At 51.3% G+C, this 25,414-nt stretch overlaps 1 protein-coding gene across 11 annotated transcripts in view; it reads right to left on the bottom strand.

Annotated features, from left to right (window-relative positions):
- The window catches only part of TLE3 (TLE family member 3, transcriptional corepressor), a 44,196-nt gene extending 19,578 nt beyond the window's left edge, over nucleotides 1-24,618 (bottom strand). For 6 of the 11 annotated variants that reach the window (XM_090270076.1, XM_090270075.1, XM_090270079.1 and 3 more), the window contains exons 1-6: nucleotides 23,503-24,618; nucleotides 22,826-22,926; nucleotides 22,299-22,362; nucleotides 21,274-21,318; nucleotides 6,256-6,318; nucleotides 4,581-4,685 (exon numbers count right to left, since the gene is read on the bottom strand). In XM_090270076.1, coding sequence (XP_090126202.1) covers nucleotides 4,581-4,685; nucleotides 6,256-6,318; nucleotides 21,274-21,318; nucleotides 22,299-22,362; nucleotides 22,826-22,926; nucleotides 23,503-23,526 — 402 coding nt within the window. In that variant the 5' untranslated portion in view covers nucleotides 23,527-24,618. The remainder of the gene's footprint in view (nucleotides 1-4,580; nucleotides 4,686-6,255; nucleotides 6,319-21,273; nucleotides 21,319-22,298; nucleotides 22,363-22,825; nucleotides 22,927-23,502) is intronic. The other 5 variants (XM_090270082.1, XM_090270080.1, XM_090270084.1 and 2 more) reach the window with 1 other exon arrangement.
- Between the last annotated feature and the right edge of the window lie 796 nt (nucleotides 24,619-25,414).

Below are 25,414 nucleotides of genomic sequence, written 5' to 3'. Positions count from 1 at the left end.
CTGCTAAGCCAGAAGGTCTCCTCTGTGCAGTTTAAAGGCACAGTCAGGAGTGGCCCAACAGGCTCCAGGAATCAAGAACAGTAGAGCCAGCCTCCAAGGCATCCCTCTCAGGGTGGGAGCAGACCCCAGCACTGCTTGGGTTGGGGTCTACGAACAACGGTCTTTGTTACAACAGACATTGAAACAAAGTCTTCTCCCTAGTGAAGCAGGGGGAGTCAGCTGGTGACTGGCAATTACCCCCTCATCTCACTGTCCCCATGTCTCAGCCCAGCCCCTCCGCAAGAAGGCAAGCCATCCTCAGGCCATTATTACTACCCCGTGACAAATCCCTGAGCTCAGAAGACAATGTGCTAAAACACAGAACATCTCAGTGAGAGGGTGACTGTGTTACCAACTGGGGAAAAAATGGAATGAAGTCCACAGTCCGAGGAGGGGCCTGAGCTGACCCCTTTGCAGGAGCCTGCCTCCAGTTTCTACAATTCCTTCTAATACTGGGACTTCTCCATCCATGATGTGAAAGCAAGTCCACCATCCCCGCCTCCACCACCAACCCAAGAGGGGCTAGGAAACTGGACCCACGCCCACCGTAAGTGCTCTTCTCCCTCCTTTAGCCTTTCATACCAGAAAAAAAACATGTCCAAGAACATGTCCTGTGGGGCATTGTATGTCCCCACCCTCACTTCACATGTGTGTCAAGTGTCAAGTGCCCTGGGCTCAGGAGGAACGGCCACTTACAGGAGACACTGATTGGAAGACCCTATTTGCAGAATATGTATAACTAAATAATGCACATCACACTCCATGCTTCAGTTCTCAGGGTCATGATTTGGGTTAAACTTAGTGAAATTCTCTAAGCATTTCCAGAGACACAACACACCAAGGATGTCCACCAAAGGAAGCAGAGTCCTCACTGCAGAAAATGAACACCTCCTGCCCTCCAAGGGGAGGGAGAGCAGCCACAGGCCTCCGCCAGTTCCTTTGCTCTCATGGCTGGTGAGCCCATAGCTTTCAGAGCTCACAACAACCCTTCTGATCCCAGTTCAGAAATGGGTCAGGCTCAGAGAGGCTAAGGGGCTCTTGCAGAAGCAACCAGAGTTAGGACTCAATCCCAGCATTACTTCTCTCCACCACAGCTGCCTGGCTGAAAGAAACGGATGCATTCTAGGGAACACCCACCATCCTTCTCCCTCATATAAAATTCAATCAACTGAATACAGCTCATCCACATCCTGGAGTGAACACAAGAACCTTAGGTTGGGCTTTAAAACACTTGAGTCTGTGACAAGACAGATACAACCTCCCACATCCTCCTCATGCACCTTCACCGCACCCCACCCCCTCACTTACAGAAAAAAATGTCTACACTTTATAGCATCTCTCCCACTAATAAATTCCAAGGAAATGCAACCCAAACTGTCACTGGGCAAGTGGAGTGAGAGCCCTTCCACTCTCCAGATTCAATGACCTTGGGCCAGCACAGAGCAATGTAAAAAAGGATTTATAAGTGGTTGATATAATCATGCTCAGTAATCCTGAGCCTCCAAGGATCCCCCAATAATGTGAATCCAAGAATAAAGGGCATGTAACAGTAAGGGGTCTGCAGTAACTGCTCCCTGTCAGGTCCCAGCTAGCAGAGACATCTTCGGGCCTGTCTTACTTAGATAATCACTTGGGTCCCCTGTGGCCCCACAAGGGAGTGGGTGGGCTGGCCAGCAAGCCTGGGCTCCTGTTTCCTCTCCTCTCACACCAATGTGATGCTGGATCCTAGCATTTCTTACCAGGAAGTGGGGGACCCTAGAAACACTTCAATCCATGCAATAAGTAGGTCATTAGCATGCCCACACCCGACATACCTGACTTATCACTCATTGCTCTATGAGCTGAGCCAGACATGGCCTCAGAATCCTTTAACTCCATGCCTGAGAGAGCCCTACTGACTGAAGCAGGTGCATCATATGAAACTTGCTCAACCCTTTTCAATCTTTTCCCAAATGGGGAAACTGAGGCCTGGAGGAATGAAGCAACTTGCCCAAAGCCCCCCTAACTCCCAGACCAGGGGGCCAGGCTACCACCCTTCTAGAGGGGCTGATTCAACAGCACTGTGAACGTAGCCACTAGTTGCTACTAAGAGCCTGCTAGGCCCTTCTCATCACTGCCCTTTATAGCTGGCCACAAAACACCTACCCTTCTGCTACCAGCCCGTGGCCCTCCCAGCCTCCTGCCCCCCGCACCCTTCTCAAGCCCTCTCCCCTGTCCTCCCTGGCGAGTGAGCCGCCTCCCTGCAGGTGTGCAGACCAGCGTGGCTCCCAGCGCAGCGGGCCTCAGCTGTCCGTAATTCCTGCCTGGGAGGCTCTGTCAGGCGCAGCGATTAGACGGCTGCCTGCTTAATGACAGGGCGATGGCTGCATCACTCAGAGCCGCAGAAGCAATTACCTTGAAAATGGGGGTCACAGGCCCCACTCGTTGGCTTTAATTGAATTCCAATATCTGCCTGGAGCTGCCTTGACCTAACTTGTAGCTTCCTAAATACCACTTAAAGGAAGTAGAGCTAAGAGCTAATCCAAGCAGTGTTTCTTCCCCAATTTCACTCTTTTCTTAGAACTTAAAAAAAATTATTTTCATAAGAGAATTTTCATTTCAAGAAGGGAGACGGGGGAGCGGGGATCCCACTACGGTCACTGTCTGGAGGGGAAGGCTCATCCTGGAAAGGGGATAGAGATGAGATGTTGGAAGAAGAGAAATTTCATATGACACAACTCACAATGCGTTTGCCACCCTTGTGTCCCCCTTCTACCGCTGTCAGCAGAGCCACTGAGACAGAACTCATCACTGAGACTTAGCGCACAAGACAGGCCAAGCCCAGCGCTGGGAGCCGGCCCCGGGGCCTCTGCCTGGCTTGCTCCTGAGCAGTACGTGACTGTCCGTGAATCACTTTTCCTCTCTGAAAAACAAGGGCATTGGCTAAATAGAGCAATGGTTCTCCACCAGGAGCCATTCTGCCCCCCACAGATGATACTCAGAAATGTCTGGAGATACTGTTGGGGGTCACAGCGTGCGGGGGCGCTGCTACTAGCGGTCCAGTGGGTAGAGGCCAGGACTGCTGCTGAACACCCTGCAATGCAAAAGACAGCCCCTGCCACCCACAAAGAATCTGGCCCCAATACTGGGCTCAATGATCCTAAGGAGACTTCAAATTTGACACTATTATGATTCCCCTCTGGGGTTGCTGCCTCCCAAAACTCAATGGCTAAAAGCACTGATCACTTGCTCACAACCCCCTCTCCAGACTCCCCTCTGTCCCTCCCACATAACAGATGAGGGTCTGCTCCTCCACCAGTATCACCAGGGCCAGCCTAATGCTTCGCGCCCGCCCTCAGCAGCATTCCGCAGCTGCCCTGGGGCTTACACCAGAAGTGCCGGACCATGGAAACGTCATGAGTCCCAGTGGTGTCATGGAGGGTCAGGACCCACCAGCATCAGTCTGTTACTCTGACCTCAGGCTCCAGGCATTCCTGGCCAGGAGAGAGGAGCTGCTCCACCCCCTCCTCTTACAGATGCAGAAGCTGAGGCCGGAGGAAGAGATGGGCCTGCCCAAGTCACACGGGAAGAGCCATAACTAGAACACAAGTCTCCAGATTTATGGCCCGAAAGGAAAAGTCAAGAGTAACCATCTACCCCAAGCAAGAAACTCAAGGGCCTGCAGTTCCACCTCTAAATAATAACCTCACATAAGAAAAAAGGAATGAAGACCAACCAGGATCCCAGAATATTCAGGCTGAAAGGACCTCAGCCAACCAAGTCCACTGTTTCCCAAGCCTGACAATCCTTCAGAATGGTCTGGAAAACTTCAGAAAAACAGACTCCAGTCCAACCCCCAAACCTATGGGAAAGAACTCTGTAGCTAATCCCCTGGAAACTGTATCGTTCCGGAACCCCTCAGGAACCCTGACCACCTGTCCGTGGATGGGAAGCAGACCAGAACTGGGCCTCACAAAGAGCTCTGGGATATTTCCTCCAGTTCCCTTGACCTAGAAGGTCCAGGATGATCTGTCCAGGTACCGCGCCTGGAATTCACTAGGGCACGTAAGGAACGCTCAGCCAGTCAGCTGAGTGCAGGGACAGCAAGGCCCAACCCCCAGTTCCACAGCACATGTCACATCAACACTACAGCAGAGACAGTTCTGATCCCAGGTGGCCGAAGAAGGGCAGGCCTTTGCCAGGGAGGGGGCCCAGAGCAGGCAGGTCCCTGGGGAGACATGAGGAGGAGGCTGGGGACCCACATCCATCAGCCTGGCCTTGAAGGTGATTCTCAGAGCCCATTCCCCTCAATGGTGGAAACACCAAACATGGAGGGAGGACATGGATGATGAGTTTAGAGTTGGATTTGAGACATACCTGGCACCCCTTTAATTTGGGGACTGGGAGGCAATTGGGGACCCCATGGGGAGAGCCCAAATGGACCCAAGCCCATGAAATGCTTAGGAAACTAGAGTCCTGGAGCCGCCATTCTTCGAGGCCAGCTAAGATCAAAGTCGATCTCTGGTTATGATAAATGAGAGGAATAAAAGGGCTATACACACGGTGAGAGGCAGATTGGGGAGTCCACGTACCCCGATGATGGCATTCAGCTCTGTCATGGTGACCTGCTTGGCTCGTTCCACAGCCTGCGCCACCTGCTGCTGGTGCTGGAGGGAACAGGGCAGGGGTTAGCAGCGGCCGCTGGGGACGGGCAGTCACCGAGTCCCAAGAGAAGGCAGGGGAGGCCCACTACACTGGCACAGGAAACAGGTGGGGTGGGAACAGCACAGTTTTGCTTTCTTCTTAAACCCTTATCAATGGGCATGTATTACTTTTGTAATCAAGACTTCCTATAAATCATTTTAAGTTAAACTATAAATGAGCTGAAAGATGGGTATTAGTCCATCACCTCCCCTCCAGCACACATACAATAAAACTTCCTTCCATGCATTTGAATATGAGCTGGACATCAGAACACATGATTATTAATGCTCTAAGTACAGTAACGGTATTACGGTCACGCAGAAGCCCGTCCACGTTGTTGGGAGACGCAGCTAGAGCAGTGAGTGGTGAGCTCTCAGGATGTCTGCAGCTTACATTCAAAGGTTCAGAAGAAAAGTACATGTACCTAAGTAGAATCAAATCTGTATCTAAACAGAGAGAAAACAAAAACGTACATCTAGATAGAAAGAGCAAGAAAAGCGACAAAATGAACCCGAATGTAAACAATGAGTCGGCTCTGAGTGATAGAAATGTGTCCATGTTATCGTCATCAGCAGCAGCGAATGCACAACTCTGGTGGGGCAGCTGTGGGAAATCTCTGTGCTTTCTACTCAGTTTTGCTATGAATCTAAACTACTCTACATAAAGTCTTTTAAAAAAAAACAAAACATTTTTCGGTGCATTCATTCCCTTCAGCCTTGAGGCAGCACCTGCTTCGTATGCAGCCCTCTCTCCCCCTGGGCTGCAAGCTCTGAGGCCAGCACAACATCCTGTTTTTTACATGAACTCAATCATTAATGGCCACTACTCTGACTCAGACCCAGGGCTCCAGGAGGGAGCTGCAAAGGTCCCGGCCACAGAGGGGCGTAGGGGGCCTGCCTCAGCTGGAGTGAGCTCTGCTGGATGGAAAGGGGCCTCTCAGACAGCCTACCTGTCCGCCCTGTGCCAAGGAGCCTCCTTAGAGATGTATCCACTAGCCTAGCTCCTGCCTCAGGTAGGGGGCCACTTGGAAAGTGGCTTAAAAGGTGATGTGACCAACAAAGTCATGCCTTTGCCAAGTATATGCTGTCCTGAAGGGTGGGGTTCCCTTTGGGTATTGCTTCCCCTCATAGGGTCTGGCTCTTGGCACTGACTGGCCAGGTTTCCTGGCTCTTAGGCAGCTTCAGGTGTGGAATTTGGGGCACAGGGAAGCAGAGGTTGAACTGGATAGGCCATGGGGAGGTGGGGGGCCACAGAGGCACCAACTGACCACTGCTACCCTTGTTGCAGGCCAGAACTCTCCTCTCTGGACTCAGGCAGTAGCAGAGAACTAGTTCTACCAGAAGAATATGCAAGTTATCCCTCTGATGTGGCTCCCTGCTCCTGAACCGGCTGGAGGAGGCTCTGTAAACCCCCAGGTTGTAAACTTCAACTTTAGTCGGTAGGAAGGAACAGGGACAGGGGCTCCAGTGAGACACAGTCAGCCAGTGGGCTGGTTCGGAAACTAAAGGAAGACACAGCAAAAGAAGGTCTTACCTCTTGGGACAGAAAAGGCATGATCTGTGCTAAAATTGTGTTCAGTCTCTTGGCAATCTCTGTCTGCAAAAGAAAAGAGACCTCATGAAGTTCAGGCAAATAAATCAAGTTGTCGCAATGTCGCACAAGTGGGAGTGCGAAGTCCTCCAACCACAGACCTTCCCACCGGCTCCACCTTTTCCACTCACAGGAGCCTCTTTGCTAAATAGTGGCACGAAGAAATATTCCAACTCCCCCCAACCAGGCTGCCTACATTTGGGGGAGCTCCAACTTCCTATCAGAGGTCTGTCTGAGTCAGAATATAGTTTGTCTCCTCTATATAGAAGCCCTAATGAAAAACAAGGCAATACAAAACAAGAATGACCCCGTACCCTGCACACCTCAGTAATACCTGCTGCAAGAGGAAAATGCCGTGCGGTGGGGAAGGGACTACTAGGCCCAGTGGCCCCAGGAGCCCCAGCAGGACAGGCTCTCAGACAAATCAGGAGGTGACAAGAAGCCCCTGGGTCCCCTGGGGCCAGCATCCCGCAAAGTGATATGTGGCTTATAGGGTCTCCTGCATCCTCATTTCTCCCTTATACCTCTCCCCTATGTGCTGCCCAGCTTGAAATCTCACCGTTAACACTGCCAGGGTTTTTTTTGTTTGTTTTTTTTTAGGATAAAGTACTGCTTCCTTAAGAAACTGTTCTGGAGTAGCTCTTGAGATCCCCAAGCCTTCATTGAAGTTGATCATAGAAAGGCAAATCAATCTCTGCCCCACCCACTAACACTCCAGATAATAAGATCACATTTAGAAAAACAAGTGTTCTTGCCACCAGTGTCCTATGTGAACCCCAGACCAGGAGTGGTTAAAAGACAGTGGTGCTAAACGGTTAACTGAGCCCAGGTAGGACGGGCTTAGACCCAGTAACAGACAAGTCTCTCAACTGCTTTTCTTATCTCATTCTAAATCCCAAGGCCACCAGGACTGAGGTCCCAGAGCTGGCTTCAAAGCTCTCGTCAGCACATAGCAATCTTCCAGAGACAAAACCATGACAACAGCCTTTAAAAATCTGTGATTATCTGCATGTCAAATGATCCTGGATGAGAAATCCTTGTGCACTTAAAACAAAAACAATGCTGTCTGCGGGCTTACAAACAGACCCTGGACCTCTGGACCTGGGCGGGGGGGTTTGTGTGGAGAATTCCTAGGGCCAATCAGCCCCAACCCAGCCCCTCAGGAGGACGCCTGTGGTTTTCGAAGAGACGAGCCATCCACTAGGAGGCTAACGGGGCTCTTGGAGCCACCTCCTGGGGCTGCCGGCCACAGAGGCAGGGTCCAACAACAGGGCACGTCTTCCCTGTATCAGGGCCTCCCTGGTCAGGGCAAGCGACCACTCCTCTCTCCTGGAACACTCAGGTTCTCAGAAACAGGGTCAGGGTTTCTCACTGAGGGCATTTGTGGTGAAACAATTCTTTGTTGCAAAGGACTGTCTCTTGTATCCCAGAGCAACTGAGTGTCAATAATGGTCTCCACTTCCAAACATCCAGGGGGCTGGGGGCGTGTCACAGGACCCACAGCCACATCTGCATATTTGGGCACACTCTAGCAAGGACACTGACATCAGGGTTCCTCAACCTCAGTGCTACTGACTTTCAGGACTGGATACTTCTTTGTTGTGTGGGGGCTATTCTGTGCATTGTAGGGTTGTACATGGCTGGAGTTCTAGAAACAATCAGCTAGTCTGCACCTCAGTCCAACACTGCATAGAGCACCACGGTCACTCAACCGTCACACGCTTATGTGCTAAATAAGAATAGAAAGGTACATTAAAAACAACCAGAAATAAACTAAATAAACTAGGTTCACTGCTTAGGAAGCTCACCGGTCCAAGGCCTCTTACCTCAAATAACTAGCATAACAATGCCTAGCACACAGGAGGTACACAATAAATGTTCAGCTGGAAGAGCCTTGCCAGCCTCCCTGCAGTTAAGTTTTCACAGTGCAGAGTGTGCCCTGGCCACTGACCTGGGCCTGCCCCAAGGGTGGACAGCATCTGAGGGAGGGGCCATGCTGGGTGAAGTGTTGATATACTCCTGGTAGGCGGGGTGGGCAGCAGCGAAGCACTCTGCCAACAGGATGAGGTAGTGCTGTCAAGCCAGACCAACCTCAACATGCCTCAGAGAGTCTCTGGCTGTGGCCCTCTCCTCACAGCCAGCAGGGCAGGCAGCAGGCTTGAATCTTCCCGGTCCCTCTGGGGCAGGTGGTTATGAAAGGGTTCCCAGCAATAGACAGGCCAAGAGTCAGGGTCTTGGTAGTTACAGGAAAAAGTAGCTGACCTTCCCCTTCCCCACATCCGGTGGCAAACACACAGCCACAGGCTTCCCCAAGTGGGATCTGCTCTTGGGGCCTGACTGGAGCCCAGCACCCTCTTGTCATGAGGAAAGGGGAGCTGCCAGGATTTCACGTAGCCATACCTGTTTCAAGACTTGGCACCCTGGCCGCCAGGCGACCACGCAGCATCATCAGAGCCCGTTCCCTCTCAGACTCTCCCTTCCACTGCTCTGAAAGCAGTCTCTGCCCCCTTCACTTGCTTCCCCACACCACAGTCATCAACCAAGGGCCACCCGAACAGCTCCCCACAGGTATGAAACGTTCTGGAGGCCTGGGTTCGGCATTCAGCCTCTCTCCTGGGCCTGACCTCAATGAAGAGAGGCCTCACCGGGTGGCAGTTAGAACTCCGGTATACCACAAGACAAGACCGTACAGGGTTGGAGGGCGGGCAGAGGAAAGGGGGTGGTCTTACACTTCAAGAACTATTACAATAAACCACAGCTTCCCCGTCCTTCAGCCTGGGGTTTTTGGGGGGGTTGGGGGCGGTTGGGGTGGAGAAAGTATGCAAACTGCATGCGCCATCACCTGCTGCTGAGTGGCACTTTCCTCTCGGTCTCCCTGAGAAATGGGAGCAGGGGCTGAGCCTTGCCCACGTCTACATAGGCCACCCAACTCTGAGAACAGCTCCGGTGAGTCAAAGAATGAACAGGAAAACTGTTCACTAAGTGACTTTTTTTCATGAAGATTTCTTGGAGGGTGGTGATAGCAAGAGGGGAAGCTCCTAGAAATAGAAAGTTGGCCGGACAGAACCACTCTTCACAACAATGTAATGATAATAGCTAACATCCGCAGCCCCAGCTGTTCCAAGCATTTTACGTGCAAGCACACAATCATCCTCCACGGAAGGCAATTATTAAAATCTCCATCTTTCAGATGGGGAAACTGATGCTTGGCAGTTAGGCAACTTCATTAAATAACTTCCTACCAAGAAGCCAAATTTCTACATTTTTGAGAGCACTTACTTAGACATGTATTTTTGAAAGAAAAACTACCATCAGGGTTAATAATCAACAGCATTTCTGATTAGAGCAGCTGTTGAAACAGCATTTTATCCAGCTCAAACAACAGTTCCAAGAAGGGAGAAAAACATCATGATGTGTGACTTCAACAACTGAGACAATCACCAACCACCAACTGGAGGGAGAACATGGGCTGGAAAGCTCCTTTTGGCAGCTCAGGGTACTCTGTTATCACTAAGGCCACCCTCCATCCTTCCCTCCATGTCAGTCCCGCCAACCCACCACCGCCTTTGAGCCGGAGCCTCAGCCTCCAAGTGCCCGGTGCCCACGGCAGGAAGACTGCTTCCTTTGCAGAAAGGTGTTTGGGGAGCCTGATGCTGCCTTTAAAAGTTTCCTTTCAAGTGTGTTTCAAAGAAGGCAGCTTTGCTGGTGGAAAAACACTGTTGCTCGGAAGAAACTAATCTACTAGACACAGACACTTCAGAGATCCTGCGAAATTCTGACTCTGCGTTCCCAAATGGGTGCTTGGAGTAACATCTGCCTTGTGTCTCTGCTGAGATTGTTAGGCAAATAAATGAGGGAAACGAGATAGTGGGGGGCAAGAGTAATTTCCCAAAGAGCAATCTGCTCAACATGCCTTAGGGGCTCCCATTTGCCCCATCATCTCCGCATTAAAGCAGGACCTCTAAACATCTTGCTGTAAACTGAGAGTACTTGAGCATTCGAAAAGTATCTCTCTCCCAACGCACTAGCATGCGCTTTGCTGCTGCTTACCATCCCCGGGCCTTTGACCCAGGACACTAAATTAAGGGAGATGGAACCTGCTCGTGGCCCTCGCCCTCAGTGACCCCTTGCCCCTGGCCTCAGCACCCAGCCAGGCTTTGGACTGCCCCCTCCCGGCTTTTTATTCCACTCAGCTGACTGCTCGAGGCACAGCCGCCAGCCACTTCGTCAGATGGTCTCTCCACTATTTAGTTTTACACTGCCCAGGTGACTGTACCAGTCAGCTCTTGAAAATGCACACTTTTTAAGCTCAGCCAAATAAAAACAAGAAGAGGGAGAAACCTGCCATTTTAAAGAGCATGTTATGACCCAAAGCCACACGGAAGTGACCTGGCTCCTACTCCCAGCTCTGTCTCCATTTAGTTGTGTGGCTTTGGGCCAATCAGTCCCCTCATTGTGCTTCAACTTTGTTGTCTGCAAAATGGAGGGATGAACTGGATAACGTATAAGCTCCAGGAGCCACCTCTTAGAGTTTAGACTACTAAACATTTCTGAATTGCTCTGTGGCATATCATTTCCTCCCTAAAGCTCAATAAGCCAGTGCATGGCTTGAGTTTGAAGGACGAGCAAAGCAGCAAGCCACCTCGAGATGTGGATTGATGCTAGGCTGTGACTCAGTCCCCAAGACCAGTCTTCATAACAGGAACCGTTCAAATGTGGCCATAAGCAAAACTACACGCAACTGTCCCAGGGTACTGAGGTCCTAGGTCTGGATGTGGCAAGCTACTGTCTGGGTTCTCTGATTGACAAAGAAAGGCTGGTTGTGAGCTAAAGACAGCCAGCCACAGACTCTCCAAGATGTACCACTTAGTGGGAGTATCAGCAATTCCCATGTCAGTGAAGCAGCAATGGGGCCGCCACTAGGCTCCTGGTTTCACTTCTACAATCAGGGTGGTGGGCTGTGAATCTGGACACCCTCCTGTGGCTGTGTGTGAGAAAAATGAGATGAGGAAGAGACCTGTCTACGTGAAACATGGGTTACACTCCCCAGCCATGTGGAAATGGTGGTTTTCGAGGCAACTCTGAGTCTGGCGTGCCATGTGACCTCTGAGAAGATGCATGCGGGGGCTGGGCCTCAGGTCCCTCTTCTTGAGGAAGGTGTGTTTGGGGTGGGGACTCATCCGCTCAGGGGTTCTTGCATTTGAATCAGGTTAAACCTGGTTCTCTCACTCAAGTCCTTGGGTATTCAAAGTCAGTCTGCTTCCTCTTGAATTAAAATACAGGAGCACAGGGAGGGGTGGGGGGCTGTGCAAAAGGAGGAGGCTCCAGCCGCCAGGTGTCTGGACAACTTTAACTTAAAATATCCCACTGTGTTTCTAAGGCAATTCTAACTTGATAGGCCCTCAATTTTTGGACGACAAGATGACAGACATTCCTTGCCAGGCAGTTTCTCCTCAGACCAAGCCGAAATGTTGCTGATGGGAGGCAAGTCCAGGGACAGGGAGAGTGAGACCGCCAGCAACAGCTGGCGCGGTGTTCCCAGGCCCCACTCCACCCCTGCCACAGGCTCTAGGGTAAAGCAGAAGAGATAATGACCCCTGTTTCTGGAGAGGTTCACATCCCCGATCACTCAATGATAGGTGAGCCTCCTTAAAGGCCCTTTTAGTACCGACATATTGATCAAATTATATATAACTACAACATCATTAAATATTTATGTTTCTAAAGAAGCCTCCTGAATTCTTTATGCTGGGAGGGCTTGGTACAAGCAAAGGCCCAGCCCTGGTGTGACCCTGAAGATCTGTCTCCCATGGGAGGGAATGGGACACTGGCTGGGGCTTGGCTGGGGCTAGCCTGGGGTGGACACTATATGTACCAGACCCCAGGTCCTTCACTCAGGGTAAGGATGGCAGGAGGACACAGCACAACCCACTCACCCAGCACATTAGAAAGACAACGGAGTCTGGGTGCTGAGTCTGTGGCATGCCCCTGCCATGTGCTTACCGGAAAGGAATTTGCCTTCCATTTCCCTCCATACCAGAAATCTCAGGTACTTTCTGCCAAGAGTACAGGGAATAAGGGAATTGGACAGAGTGAGGCCAAATGAGGAAGCGGGGAATGGTGGGGAGAAAGGAAGAGTCCAGGCCACTGATCTTGGAAAGAGTTGGTGATGCAAAACCCAGAGACCTGCTTTCCAGTCCCAGGTATGTCCTGTACTTGGGCCTGTTTCTCTTACATGAAGAAGGCAGATTTGGGTCCAATATAATAATCTCAAAGATGAGTTAAGTGCTGTACACAAGTGAGTGCCCCATCCTCAGAAGCATGGGGCTAGACACCATTCCAAGGGAGGGAACCTGGCCCAGATGACAGCCAAGTCCCTCCCTGACTCTAAGACAGACTCTAAGACTCTCATTACTCAGTCTCTCGGTTACCATCCACCAGGCTTCCTCTTAACAAGATCCAGTAATCTTTAAATATTCCCAAACACATTAAACTCTGCTTGCCTTCCACCCCGACTCCAGGGGATGGCCCCAAAGAGCTTGCTTGTGTGGACAGAATTACACCTTGCGCCAACACTGCCCATTCATCCCAGGGACCAGCACCCCCAACCCCGGCTCTCCCCTCAGATAACCTGCTGCCCCTCCCCACCTTCCCAGATCCCATTGGCCTACTTCCACAAGGAGGAAAAATTCCCAATTCATCCCTTGGGTTGCCATGGCAAACCCCCACCTAATCCCCTCCCAACATTATGCAAATCTTCCCTTGTCCCTCAAGAGGCTATAAAAAATCACATTACCCTTAGAGAGACAGCTTCTTAAATTTTGGGACGACTCCCCATGAAGGCAGCGCCGCAAATGAAACATTGGCTATGACTTTTAAAAGACAGGGGCTCTCTAGGAAACCTGGGCGGCAGGGAAGGGAAAATGAGGTATAGGGGAGGGGACAGACTGTGGGCAGAAACAGAGCCCCATTTTATCCACCTACCACCCAGTTCACAACCAAAGAGCCTGTCAGTTCCCTAAAGCATCAGAGAGTCCTCTCATCCCAAACAAGGGTCACAGGAATAGTGGCATTTCATAGGCCATCAGAATCAAAATCAGTTATTTAGAGCTTGTTTATATGATGAGCTCCCTCTCAAACCCACCTCCTCCCACTGGGCTAGTAGTTTTCATTCAGAATAAAAAACAACACTTTGAAAAACTGTGAGCAATGGTTATCAAGGATTTAGAAGGGCAATGAGATAAGGCCATAACCCTAGGAACTCTTGCCTAAAGAGACAGTCAAGACAAGGCAAGCAGTTTACTAATGCACCTCCAAGCCATGGACCTGCGTAGCTTCCTGCTCCTCAGTTCCTTCCTGTAATCCAAATTCAGCATAGTCACTGCCTTTCCCCATTCCCCATTCTCCCCTGTCTCTGCTTTATCATCTCTTCTCCTAGCTAGCTCTTTTCTCACCCCTCTTCCTTCCCCTCTCACACTTAAACTATCCATAATATGAGATGGAAAAAAAACAAAAAATGCTTAAGCTACATTAAAGACACTTGTATTTAAAATAAAGTTTTATGACACATTTCTTCCTACAATCACAATTTTTACGGCTGACAGGCTTCTCTCAGAAACCCGAGAAAGCGTTCTTTCCTTTCCAGAAAATCCATAATGCTGCACAGGGAGAACCCCAGTCTGGAACATAACCTTACTCAAGTTCCACACAGAATGCACACTGTGCATCCAAGTATGGGGCCAAGCAGCGTGCAGAACTCTGGGCTTCAGTGAACACCAAAGGTCCTGTCCCTCAGGGAACTCACAGCCATGTAAATTCACACTCCTCTCCTCGCCCTGCCCCCACCAGCCCCAATTTAAGAGCAACAGCCCTCTGGGGCCCTGGAAGTGCGCCGGTCATCGTCACACCAAACTCTGAGGCTTTCATCCTGGTGTTTGCTTGTCCTGACCCAGATGCCTATTGTTTTAGGGTCCTAAGATGAAAATGTCTAATCTGTTTTATAAACAATCAAGTGTTACTTAAGCCTATATTATAACCTATAATATTTGGAAGATCAAAACTTCCAAACTGTTTATCCTCAACAAAAGCCTTCTTTCTGGGATTACTTGGTGGTGGTGGTGGTAGCTGCCCCAAGACCCCCAAACAGCTGTCGTCGGGAAAGAGCATGGCCAAAGCCAGACTCCAAACCCAATGGGGCTTGCCTGACCTCTCAGCCCCACCCCTGGTCTTTCCCAACACTGGGAACGTGCTCTTTCTACACCTTTCAAAGGATGCAATTGGAAAAGGGAAGATTTGGTGACAAAGGGTGAAGGGAGCCTCTTCCCAAAAGGTTGTTGCATCTTTATAAAGTAATGAAGCTGGCTGAGGTGAAGGCAAGGGAGGTATTTGTTCTCAAGCAAAGTCTTCAGGACTGAATAAATGGGGCCCCTGGGTAAACCCCTAAGCCAGGATGAGCCTCCACTTGAGAAGATAAATCTTTGCCCCACCCACCCTCCCATTTCCAAAGGGGCCTCTGCACAAAAAACAGCCACCTAGAATGTCTGACTTGAAAGGGGCTTAGAGGTCTCTGATCTGACTCTCCCAAAGGGGGACCCATCCCCCACAACCCGCCCCCCAAGGTGGTTTCTGCCTAAACATTCAATGACAGCTAGGAAGCCTGCCTGCCTGCCTACTGTGCTGAGCTGACTGTGCAACTTCCTCAGCAAACAAAAGAACTCAAAATCTGTGTCAGTGAGAAATGCCAGGTTCTAAAGACCCTCAGGTGGGAGGCGCAGCCCACACCCCTGTGCTTGCTGTCTGCAAGGGATGTCTCAAAGCAACAAATACAGGGAACCATGCTTACTTATGTGAAGGCAGGAAAAGCCCCTTCCTGAAGTTTCTCCTTAGCCCCAACTTAAAAAGGAACATTTACCCTGAAAGGCAAAAGAAAGAAAAGAAGTAGCCAATGGAGAAAGGTAAAGAGAGAAGGGAAGAAAGCAGCTTGGCTGTGAGTCTCAGAGAGCATTTGTTGAAAACAAGATATTGTCCCTTTAAGCATATAAAAACAAGGCCCTTGAGCACGCAGTTCTCACTCTGGTACACAATTATGGGTGCTTTCAGCTGTCTAGCACTACTTCAAGTGCGCTCTTAAACCAGACTGTCAATGGCATGTTGAAAGCTATTTTGCTGGCTGCTATCATTAATAGCAAAGTGGAGAGTTGGGCTGATGAGAATTAAATATGGGGGAGGGGGCAGGTCACAACCAGTCATTACAGAATTACCAACACGAGAAAGGAGACAATGTCGCATTAGGAAATGAAGTTCAAACCAGCATATTCCGGTGGGACACAGACAGGGGAAGTGGCGGAGGCAGAGTGTCCCCCTCCCCCACCCCAGGCAGATGGACGCGGGCCAGCCCTGTAGAGCCAGATGGGGATGCAGGAGCCGCAGAGTCGGGAGTGTGAGAGCAGAGAGGCCTCAGAGATCACTGCTGCCAAATGTCACCACCTCGCCTCACTCCCCAAGAGGAGCCCCCTCCACACCACTCCGAAGACTTGTGGACTTGTGGCTTCCTGAGCACACTGAGGGCCTTCACATGAGCTGCTGCCACCCCTGGAGGAGTGGGTCTCCAACGTTGCTTCAGGCTATAAACCTCCCACCCTCCCCCTAACCCAACCCTCAGCTCAAGTAACAGCCCTCAGGGGCGGTCTTCTAGGACTCCCCTTTCCTGGGAAGAATAAGCTGTTCATCAGTCCGAGTGCTCCTCCTGTGTCACTGGGCCATATTAGCACTTACCTCACTGCATTGCAATGACTTATTTAGATGCCCAACTCCCCCGTGGAGGGTAGGGTGTCTCTTTCACCAGCCCCAGCCCACACCTGGCACATCCCTGGCCCCTAATCACCATTTTGGGAATGAAGCCAACCCCCTCATTTGACTGATGAAGAAACTGAATGCTGAGCTGTAGGAGGAAGCCTGCAGAGCCAGCAGCCAGCCCACAATTAAAACCTCCACTTCCTACTCACAGGGAATGAGAACTCTACCCTGAGTAAAGAAAAAAGCAACATGTTTACTGAGCAGCTACTACGTGCTAAGTGCCCCTAAGACACCTCAGCAGAGGGCCTTCCTCCATGACTACAAAAATGAGACAGTGAAGTGTGAGAAAGGACACCACCATTGCCAGATCGCAGAGAAAACCCCACTGAGATTTGGCCTTGATCACCTTTTTGTTACTGGTGTCCCAGGATTTTGTACAGCAGATGGGACAGGAAAACTTTTCCTATGCAGGATGAAACAGGGAACTCATTCCCTGACTGGCTCACTCCAACAAAATGGAAATGAAGGGCCCCTGACACAGACTACACCCTTGCTATATGAAGTAAGGAGGAAGGAATCCAGAGAGAAAAGAGCTCTGCGCAATCTGGAGCCTCCTGGTCCAGACAGTCCATTGAGAGTCTTAAATCAGGCACCAGGTTCCCTCCCAGGAACAATTTCCTTAATGGGCAAAGTGAGGACAAGGGAGCATTTGTCCATCTCCCAGGTCACTTTGTGATCAAATGTGTGAGAAGAAAAAGACTCAGAGAAGCACGTGGGTCATCAGCACCGAAAGGAGGACAGAGAAGGTTGGCAGTCTTGAAGACAGGGTGGGGTGGGGGGCTTTCTCCTAGGTGGACAGGACAAAGTGAAGAGAGCTTTGAGCTCAGCAGAGCCCAAAGCTAAATGAGGCAGAGGCCCAGGACAGTGAGAGGAGCTGTGTGACTGGAGGAGACTGCTCCAGGGAGGACTGGCAAAGCAGGAAAAGTCAGATGGAAACCAGGGTGCAGAGGGGTTAGAGGGCTTCTTAGATGCCAGCACTGTGGCCAAAAATGGCACTGGGATTTATTTCAGCATAGATGCCCCACAAATAGGCACTGCCCTAATATAAGGACCCGTGTCTCCTTCAACTTTAAAGGGGTCACCTGCCTACGAAGGCAGACTACTCCTCAGCAGGGTCTTTGTAACTTTTTGCCACCTGCTGGCTTCCTCTGGCCACCCACACCTTCACAATGGTCACAGAACTCCAAGCTGTCGTACAGAGCTCTTCCAGCCCAAGCCCTGTATTACCTACATGAGATGACACAGAGAGGGGAGGTGACTAATGGAGGTTTCCCATCTCTCCCTCAGCCCTATGTTCAGGGCCACCTCCATAGGTTTCTGGATCCTGGACTAAAAAGTTCACAGGCTTGACCACTATGCCTCACTCATGAGCCTTACCTCTGGGATCCTTTCTACTTACACATTCCATGTATTATCCGCACGTCAAATCATTAAATGTGCAAATGGCTGGCAATTCACAAGAGGGCCATAGGCAGAAGGTTCACCTGATCTGGTTGGTTATACAACCCAAAGCGGGGTACTTTGGACTTTGGTGTAGCCAGGTTTGTAGCCTTAGGCTCTTGAGATAACAGCACAGAAAGAAGCAATAGTAATTAAAGGCACAGAGTGCTATTAGTACATGAGCCATCTGCATTTCTTGAGTTGCTGAAGAGACCTGGGGTTAGGAGGAAAGGCTGCAGTGGCAGCTCTACCGCTGTGAAGACTGGATGACTCTGGCTGCCTCAGCTCCCCTGCTGGGCCTCAGCTTCCTCATCTGTAACTTGAAAGGTCTGGATGAGAAGCCGCAGGGCTCTCCCAGTTCCAGCATGGCAAAAGGAAATTAGAGGAAGAGTCACTCAGTTTCCAGAAAAAGGTGACTGCACAGTGCTGGCATGAGGCTGCCCGCAAATCAAAACACCTGAAGTCCCCTTTCAAAACCCTCAATACTCACCAGCGGAGGGTGCAAAACGGCCTGAGCCTGTGCCTCACAGTGCCAGGGCCTCAGACTCAAGGTACAACAGTCGCCCTGATGCACCTGTTTCTAAGTGGCTTTGTAATTTGTGGCTGATATTGCAAAGCCTGCGCAGGAACAAGATGGGAACTTATGAGCTGGTTGGCCATCCTTGCCTCCCTGGCCTCGCTGAATCACCCTTGACATTCTGCCTGCAAGCAAGGGCTTGGAGGAGGTGAGTGACCTCTTCAAGTCTCTAGGCCAGGCCTGTGATTCTGTAATCTTCACTTTACCATAATTGGGGACGGAAGCAGAGGAGTAGGAGAAACCATTTATTACTTCTCTGGGGCTTGACAGCTTGGAAAAAGAACGAAAGGGAGACAGACACAGCCAGGAGAGGAACCAGCCACAGTGAGTCTAACCTCTCAGTAAAATAAAAATGGGCTGGACGCATCTCACCAGCTGCCCTCTGTCAATACAGGGCCCATTTGGCAGAACCTGTGGTTCCCAACTAATAGGCATTTCCCATGGTGGGGGGGAGGAGGGGGTGGTGGTGAGAGGATGTGTGTGAGAGCAGACTGAGGACCGCCACATTTCCCAAGGTGCTAACTCTGGAGATCATCCATTATATAAAAAAGTACAGACAGTCCTTACCCCCAGCCCTGAGCTTAAAGATGAAGAATCCAGCCTGTTTGTTCCAGGCAGATGTAATCACACGAACAGTCAAGTCTAGAGGGCAGGACACTGCATGAATAATTCAAGCACTCCAGTCACTTGATTGTGTGTGCAGATAAAACACCAGTCAACCGCTAAACAGGTCAGCTGATAAACTTGTTTGCTCAGGCCTAACCACCATCCGCCAAATGCACCCAAGACCCACACTACAATTAGTGGCCCGGTTTTCTTCTGCAGAAAGCTTGCAAGCCTGGGCCCCCGGAGTGGCCAGCCCCATTAGGTCAGGGTTCTACTTCTCAGCAGAGGTTTCTTCACCTTCTTGTCTCTTTGTTCCTACACAGCCACAGGGCGATTTCACCCAACTCAGAGATTGCCATAAACCCTGCAAAGGCACAGCATTCAGAACATACACATGCATACCGGGAAGCAAATGGGAACTGTGGCTGGAAGGCAAAGGTGAGGCAAGGAGGGTTAAGTGACAGGTTGGGAATCCAGAGCGGATCTGAGTCCCAGCTCTGCCCTCTTGGTGTCCCTGGAGCCTCCTTTCCTAGCCTATAAAAGGGGACAGAGAACCCATCTATCTGCCTCTGGCAGCTGACAGGATTAAATGAGCCGATGTAGCCAAACCTCAGGCATTCTCCCCCTAAGAACCCTGTTTGGGGAATGGCCAGAAGCCCCAGATGCACACAGCTGCTCTTTATGAAAACCCCACCACCAAACGCGTTAAGGTGGTTAACTCTTCCTGAGTTCAGTGTCCTCAGGACTCTGGGAACAGCTTTGCTGCACCAGTCAAGATGCATTTTCTCTGCTAAAGAATCATTCACTCACAGACACAGGGAGGAACACCACCCATTCAGACCTCAACATGCAACAACGTATTACACCTTAATTATGAAGCTCTTAGAATAACTGCTGCTATAAATTTTAAACCTGGGTACAATTACCCTCTTTAAACACACCCAAGATATTAAGCGCTGACAGGAAAAAAAAAGAGGTGGGAAAAGGAGGAGGTGGCATCTTGCATAACACCCCAAGGTACATAAACACCTGGGACCCCAGTTCCACTTCACATAATCTTATCGCACCAGTCAGAACCAGTTAGTGCCACCTCAAGTTGGGCAGAACCATTCTGCCAAGAAGAAACATCTTTCTATATGAAGCGGTATCTGTTTATGATTTCTGTGTGCCTTCCTAAAGAGCTAATCACTCAGGAAGCCACAAGCTGGCTTCCCACATTGCTCAGAAAACTCAGGTCCTTTCTGGCTGCCCTTCAGCCAAGACTGGGGCTCCCTCCAGGAGAAAGGAAACTACAGATTGACAAGGCTCTATACAAGCCACTGGAGCGGGCAGGAACCTCAGAGCATTCCAGAGGTCACCTGCCCTTCTCACCTGCCTTGGGTCCTGCCCCCTGAAAAAGCAAAATTGAAACCTTGTAAACGACTGTTAATTTACAGCAGAAAATCCATTCAAGTCACGGTCACCAAAGGCTAGCATGAGTCAACAGCCTTCTGAGATTTCAAGAACACCAATTGTTAAAAAGAACAACAGACCTGTGCCATTTATACATGCCAACACTAATCGCTGGCCAAGCCAAATTATAGGCAGCCTCTCCTTGGAACACAAATACACAAACAGGCCTCTTCCACAACCCAGCCTAGCACCAGGGACTACTTACTGATATGCACCCAGATAAAGGGTATTTGTATTTGCTCAGTTTGAGGTATACTGTTATTAGAAGAGTGACAATATGAGGTAGTTTACATATCCATCAAGCAGCACCACACTAGCTAAACTGGTTTGACTTCAGGATTTCAAAGGTGAGCTCAACTCCCAGCCATCTCAAAAGTCCTGGCCAGGCTGCCCCTGGGCAAGTTACTTCACCTCTCCTGTTCACCTTCCTTCTCTGTAAAATGGGAAGGAGGCCGCCTTCAAATTAAGAAGAGACGAGAAAGCTCCCTCATAAATGCAGAGCATTAGGGCTTTATTTCATTCCAGTTATATTTTTAAGCAGTTAGTGACTTGTTCCCTTTGAGTTTTGACAGCTCAGCTTGGCTTTAAGACTTGAAGTTTAACCTTATCAAGGCAGAACATCACATTTTTGCACGCGCAGGCAAACACACACAACACCCCTCTCCTGCATTTCCTCTTGAGAATTTTACATTAAAACTGATAAGAGCAGCCAGCCACCTCTGGGTTTCGGGAGTTCTAAAGCAGATCCTGAAGGTAGAACTTTCCCTTTCCTCCTTTATTCTCCACCAAATGCTGAGACTAGGAGGAATTTCACAAGCTTGAGAGCTCAATGTTCAAGAAATCAGCAAAGCCTCAGACCCTGTATTTCAAGGGCTAGATCCATTCACTCTTCAAGAAGTAGGAGACAGGGAAAAACTAGGTTCATTTTCGAACAGCAGGGGCCATAACAAACCATGTATTATATGAGTTTTTAAAAGTTTGAGATAGATACATATATATATATTTTTTTTTTTAAAGAGAAAAGTACTTACCTGCTTGTGCATTTCAATGTTCAAGCCATACGACATCTCATAGTACTAAAAAGTAAAAAGAAATGTCATTAACAGCCAACACAGAAATCTCTCCCTTTTCCTAAATCAGCTTTTGGGAAGGTTTTGGTCAAATTGTACTTTCAGGATACATTTGCTAAAGTAGTTTAAATCAAACCCCAAAGCCAGTAATAGAATGGTTTAAGGGCTGAACACCAGTGAGTGCTGTTCTCTACCAAACATCATACATCCAGTAGTCAGAGAAGCTGGGCCCTCCCTCCCTACCTCCCACAAGCACCACATGTGCCATATATCCTGTTTATACAAGGTTCAGGTTCAACAGGGAATCGTGTGTACACTGGGACCCTCTTGTCCTCTGAGAGTTATTTAGCAATGTGTCGAAGGCCTCTTATATGGAAAGCAGCGCAGGGAGCCGCTTAAGTGCCTTCCATGCCCTCTCACAGAGGGATGATGTAAACTGGCTGGAACAGACACTGGGAAAAGTGGACAATGGTCATCTACTGCCCCGTGGCTGATAAGATTCTCAGTTGGGAAATCCCTAAGAGGGCAGTGGAGGCCCTTCTTCCACTCGCAGAAATGTCTGGGGAAGAAAAGGGGTAGTGGGAGGGCTTATGGCCCACTCCGGCTACATCCCCGGGCTGCAAAGTTTCCAAACATTCCCAGGAGGGCTCTGAGGAAGATTTTTATCCAACCCTTAATGAGGGCTAATCAAGCCCTGCCCTACTTGCCAAGATAGGGCAACCAACCCTCTGGGAAACCTTCAAAACATGAACTAAATGGACACAAAGGTATCGCAGAAGTGCCCGGCCTGGAGTTTGGGTTTCTCTTTCTGCCCCTCCTCTCACCCGCTATCCTCCAAGTGGTGGGCTGAAGGAGGCTCGGGAGGCACACGCAGATTGCACCCGCTCCCAGGGCCGCCCAGCAGGGCCCTGTGGGGAACCCGCTCCAGTCAGCCTCGCAGCCTGCCCGCCCGCCAGCCAGCCTGCCTAGCCCGCACCGCCTCTCACCATCACATAATGGCGTTGCATCTCCGTCTTCTCGTTCGCCAGCTTGTCGTACTCCACTTTGAGACTGCAAGGGCAGGAGCAGCAGGCTGAGGCCTGGGGCCTGCACAGCCTCCCCGAGGCCCCAACCAAGGGCCTCTGAGAGCCACTTTTCCACTACCCTGACATCCCCCAAGGTACCCCATTACCCCGCAGCTCCTGGGAGGAGGAGAGTTAAACAACTAAAACTTCTCGCGGCCGAGGAAGGAGAATGATACAGGCCACAGGGAAGCAGGACCCCGACGCTGGCTCGCGACCCCCAGAACCTGGAGCGAGCCTCTCACCCTCACCCTAGGGACCCTGCGGGGAGCCTGGAGTCTGCAGGCAACGAAGGGTTAAGGCGCCCCGCCTGAAAGGGGAAACAAAAGGAAGAGGCCCGTCTGCTTTGTCGCCCCAAGGTTCGGAGCCTCCACCGTTCCCGCGGGGGTGGCAGGAGCGAAGGCAGGACGCCCCCTCCCCACCAGCCCCGGGGCGGTCCCCAGCGGCCTTACCTGTGATATTGAGCTTGCAAGAACTGGAATTCGTCTTTGATCCTGTCACAAGACTCAGCCACCGTGAATTTAAATCCAGGCTGCCCGGGTTGATGGGGAGCCTGGAGCCCGCGAGGACAAGACAGGGAGGGGGAAAGGGGGAGGGGACTTAGACGGGGCTCCAAGCGCCCCGCGCCCCTCGGTGGCTGTCCCTGGCTACCTCACCCTGTCCCCGCCCCACCAGGGGGGCCACCCTCTCAGCCCAGAACCTTCCCAGCAAGTTTCTCATCTTCCAAACGGGGCAGGAGGGGGGACGCCCCAACCCCTCCCTATTGGCTGCAGGGTTCACATCCCTTACAGGAAGGGGCCCCCATTCCCTATTAAGATGGGGGCGGGGAAGACACGCGGCTGAGTTGGGAGACTTAGGCAAGATAGGAGGGAACAGCATGAAAACAAACAGGTCCCCGGGAACACAGGCAGCCCCTCATGCCACTCGGGTGGAATGAGCCTCCTCTCTCAACGGCGCCCCCACTCCCCGTCCCCTTTGTGTGAGCGCGCGCGCGCGCACAGACACACACACACACACATACACACACACACCAGAAAGGTAGCAACAAGCAAAATGGAGGTGCCAGATAAACTGCCTAGTTTACCCAGCCATGATAGATGCTTAAATTAACCGAGTTGCAATTACTCACCGGATGTCTGCCTTGTGGATACATGGCAGGGAGGGGTCGTGATTCCGAGTGCGTGTAAGCGCCGAGTGCCCGGGCCGGGGAGGTGCGGGGGAGGGGGGAATCAAGCCCGAGCAGAGGGCGGGGGGCAAACCGAGAGCTCGCCCCCGGCCCCCCCAGCCCGCTCTCGCAGCGAAATCCCAGAGTAGGGCTCCCACCCCAAGCCGAGACAAAGAGCCGCGGAGCGGGCGGCAAAGTCGTCGGCGGGCGCCGAGGCCGGGTGGCGGGCGCGGGCTTTGTGAGCCTAGGGCTCGGCGGGCTGCGGCCGGCAGCCTTCCCCAGCCTGAGTGAAGCGCGTCAGAACCGGGAGCTGAGCGGACATCGTCTCTTCCCCGGCGGATCCGGCGCGGGGTCCCGAGTCCAGGGCCCCTTCTGGGGCGAGTGCGGGCCCCCTCCAATCACTCAGGTGGGAGGGGGACGCGCCAGGGCAGCTCCAGCATTCGGGACGCGCGGGTCCGACCCCAGAGGTGGCTGTCGGCTTGAAAAGGAAGAAGGCCGGCTCCGAGGTAGCGGCTAGGGGCCGCAGAAGCGCCAGAGGGTGAGGGCGGGAGCCGGGCGAGTGCGCTCAGACGCCCCCCCTCGGAGTCGAGTGCCTGCTGTTCCGTCTGCTACTGCTGCTGCTGCTGCTGCTGCTGCTGTTGCTGCTGCCGCCGCCACCGCCGCAGCCGCCGCCAGCCTTCCCAGGGTCGAGGAGGAAACTCCGGCTCAGTGGGTGCAAATCGGCCGACTTGGCATCCTAACTCCAGCGGGCGTAGGACGCCTCCGCAAAGGGGTCCTCGCTGTTCCCAGCTCAAGCGCCGCGTCTCCAGCGAGGAGCGCTTGGCGCAGCCGCCACAGCCGCCTCGGAGCGCGCAGGCAGGAGAACGCCGGTGGGGAGATGCAGCCCGACACCCGGGAGCTTTGCGGCTTCCTTCCTTCCCCTCGGCTCCGCTCAGCTCTCCGCTCTGCACCCCGACAAACCCCTCAAACACACGCCCAACACACACACACACACATACCCCAAAAAAGTGCCCCGGACCTGCGGACACCACACACAGACAGACTAGGAGGACAAGCACGAGGTCTGAACTGCCGCGAGAGCAGTTCCAAATAGGGACTGAAAAGTAACAAAATAATGTGGCAGCTTCACCCAGCGCTGGCCAATGGGAGCGCAGGGCCCCCACGTGGGGCCACCGGGCTCGGCCTGCGACTGGGCGCCGCCGGGCGCAACGTCACAATGCCCTCTTGTGTCTAAAACTATGCATGAAAAGTAGCAATCAGGCCCTACCCGCTGGTGACTTTCGCATGGGAGTGAAAAACAGCGATCCTCAGATCAGGAATTAACCGAAAGACATATAATAAATAGATATATATTATAGTCCTGGGCTGCTAGAGTTTTTTCTACCTCTTTTTTCAAACTCCTACGACCTACTAGCAAATAATTATTTGGCGGGAGAGGGAAAGAGGAGACAGGAATAACAACAAAAGGGAAAAAGACAAGCTGTACAGTCCTCAAAACCTGTGGCTGGTGTAATGTATCAGTTTATTCTGCAGTGGTGGCAAACGATTCCTCCCTTTAATCTCATTTGGTCTGCAGAGCAGCCCAATTAGATACTACATAAAACAAACAAAATCACTTTGTCACTTTAATGTTTTCACACAAAATTTAGGACGAAGAAAATGGTGGCTCCCAAAGTTGCATCCCACCTTTGAAAATTTGCTCGGAACTGAGTGTCCCTTTCTTTACTCCTTCTCCTGAGCACCCCCACCCCCTTTGGCCCCCGGGTGTTCTTTGTTCATTCGTCCTTCTTTTTGGAAAGCCAAATAAACAGGTCTTTGATGTGCGGCGGATGCCTGCGAAAAGTCTGGGGAACTCTTGCTTCGCGGGGCAGTGAAG

The sequence above is a fragment of the Furipterus horrens genome, unplaced genomic scaffold (assembly GCF_987537825.1).
Source record: "Furipterus horrens unplaced genomic scaffold, mFurHor1.1.pri manual_scaffold_3, whole genome shotgun sequence".
Classification (NCBI taxonomy): Eukaryota; Metazoa; Chordata; class Mammalia; order Chiroptera; family Furipteridae; genus Furipterus; species Furipterus horrens.
This window is presented reverse-complemented; position numbering and strand designations above follow the sequence as displayed.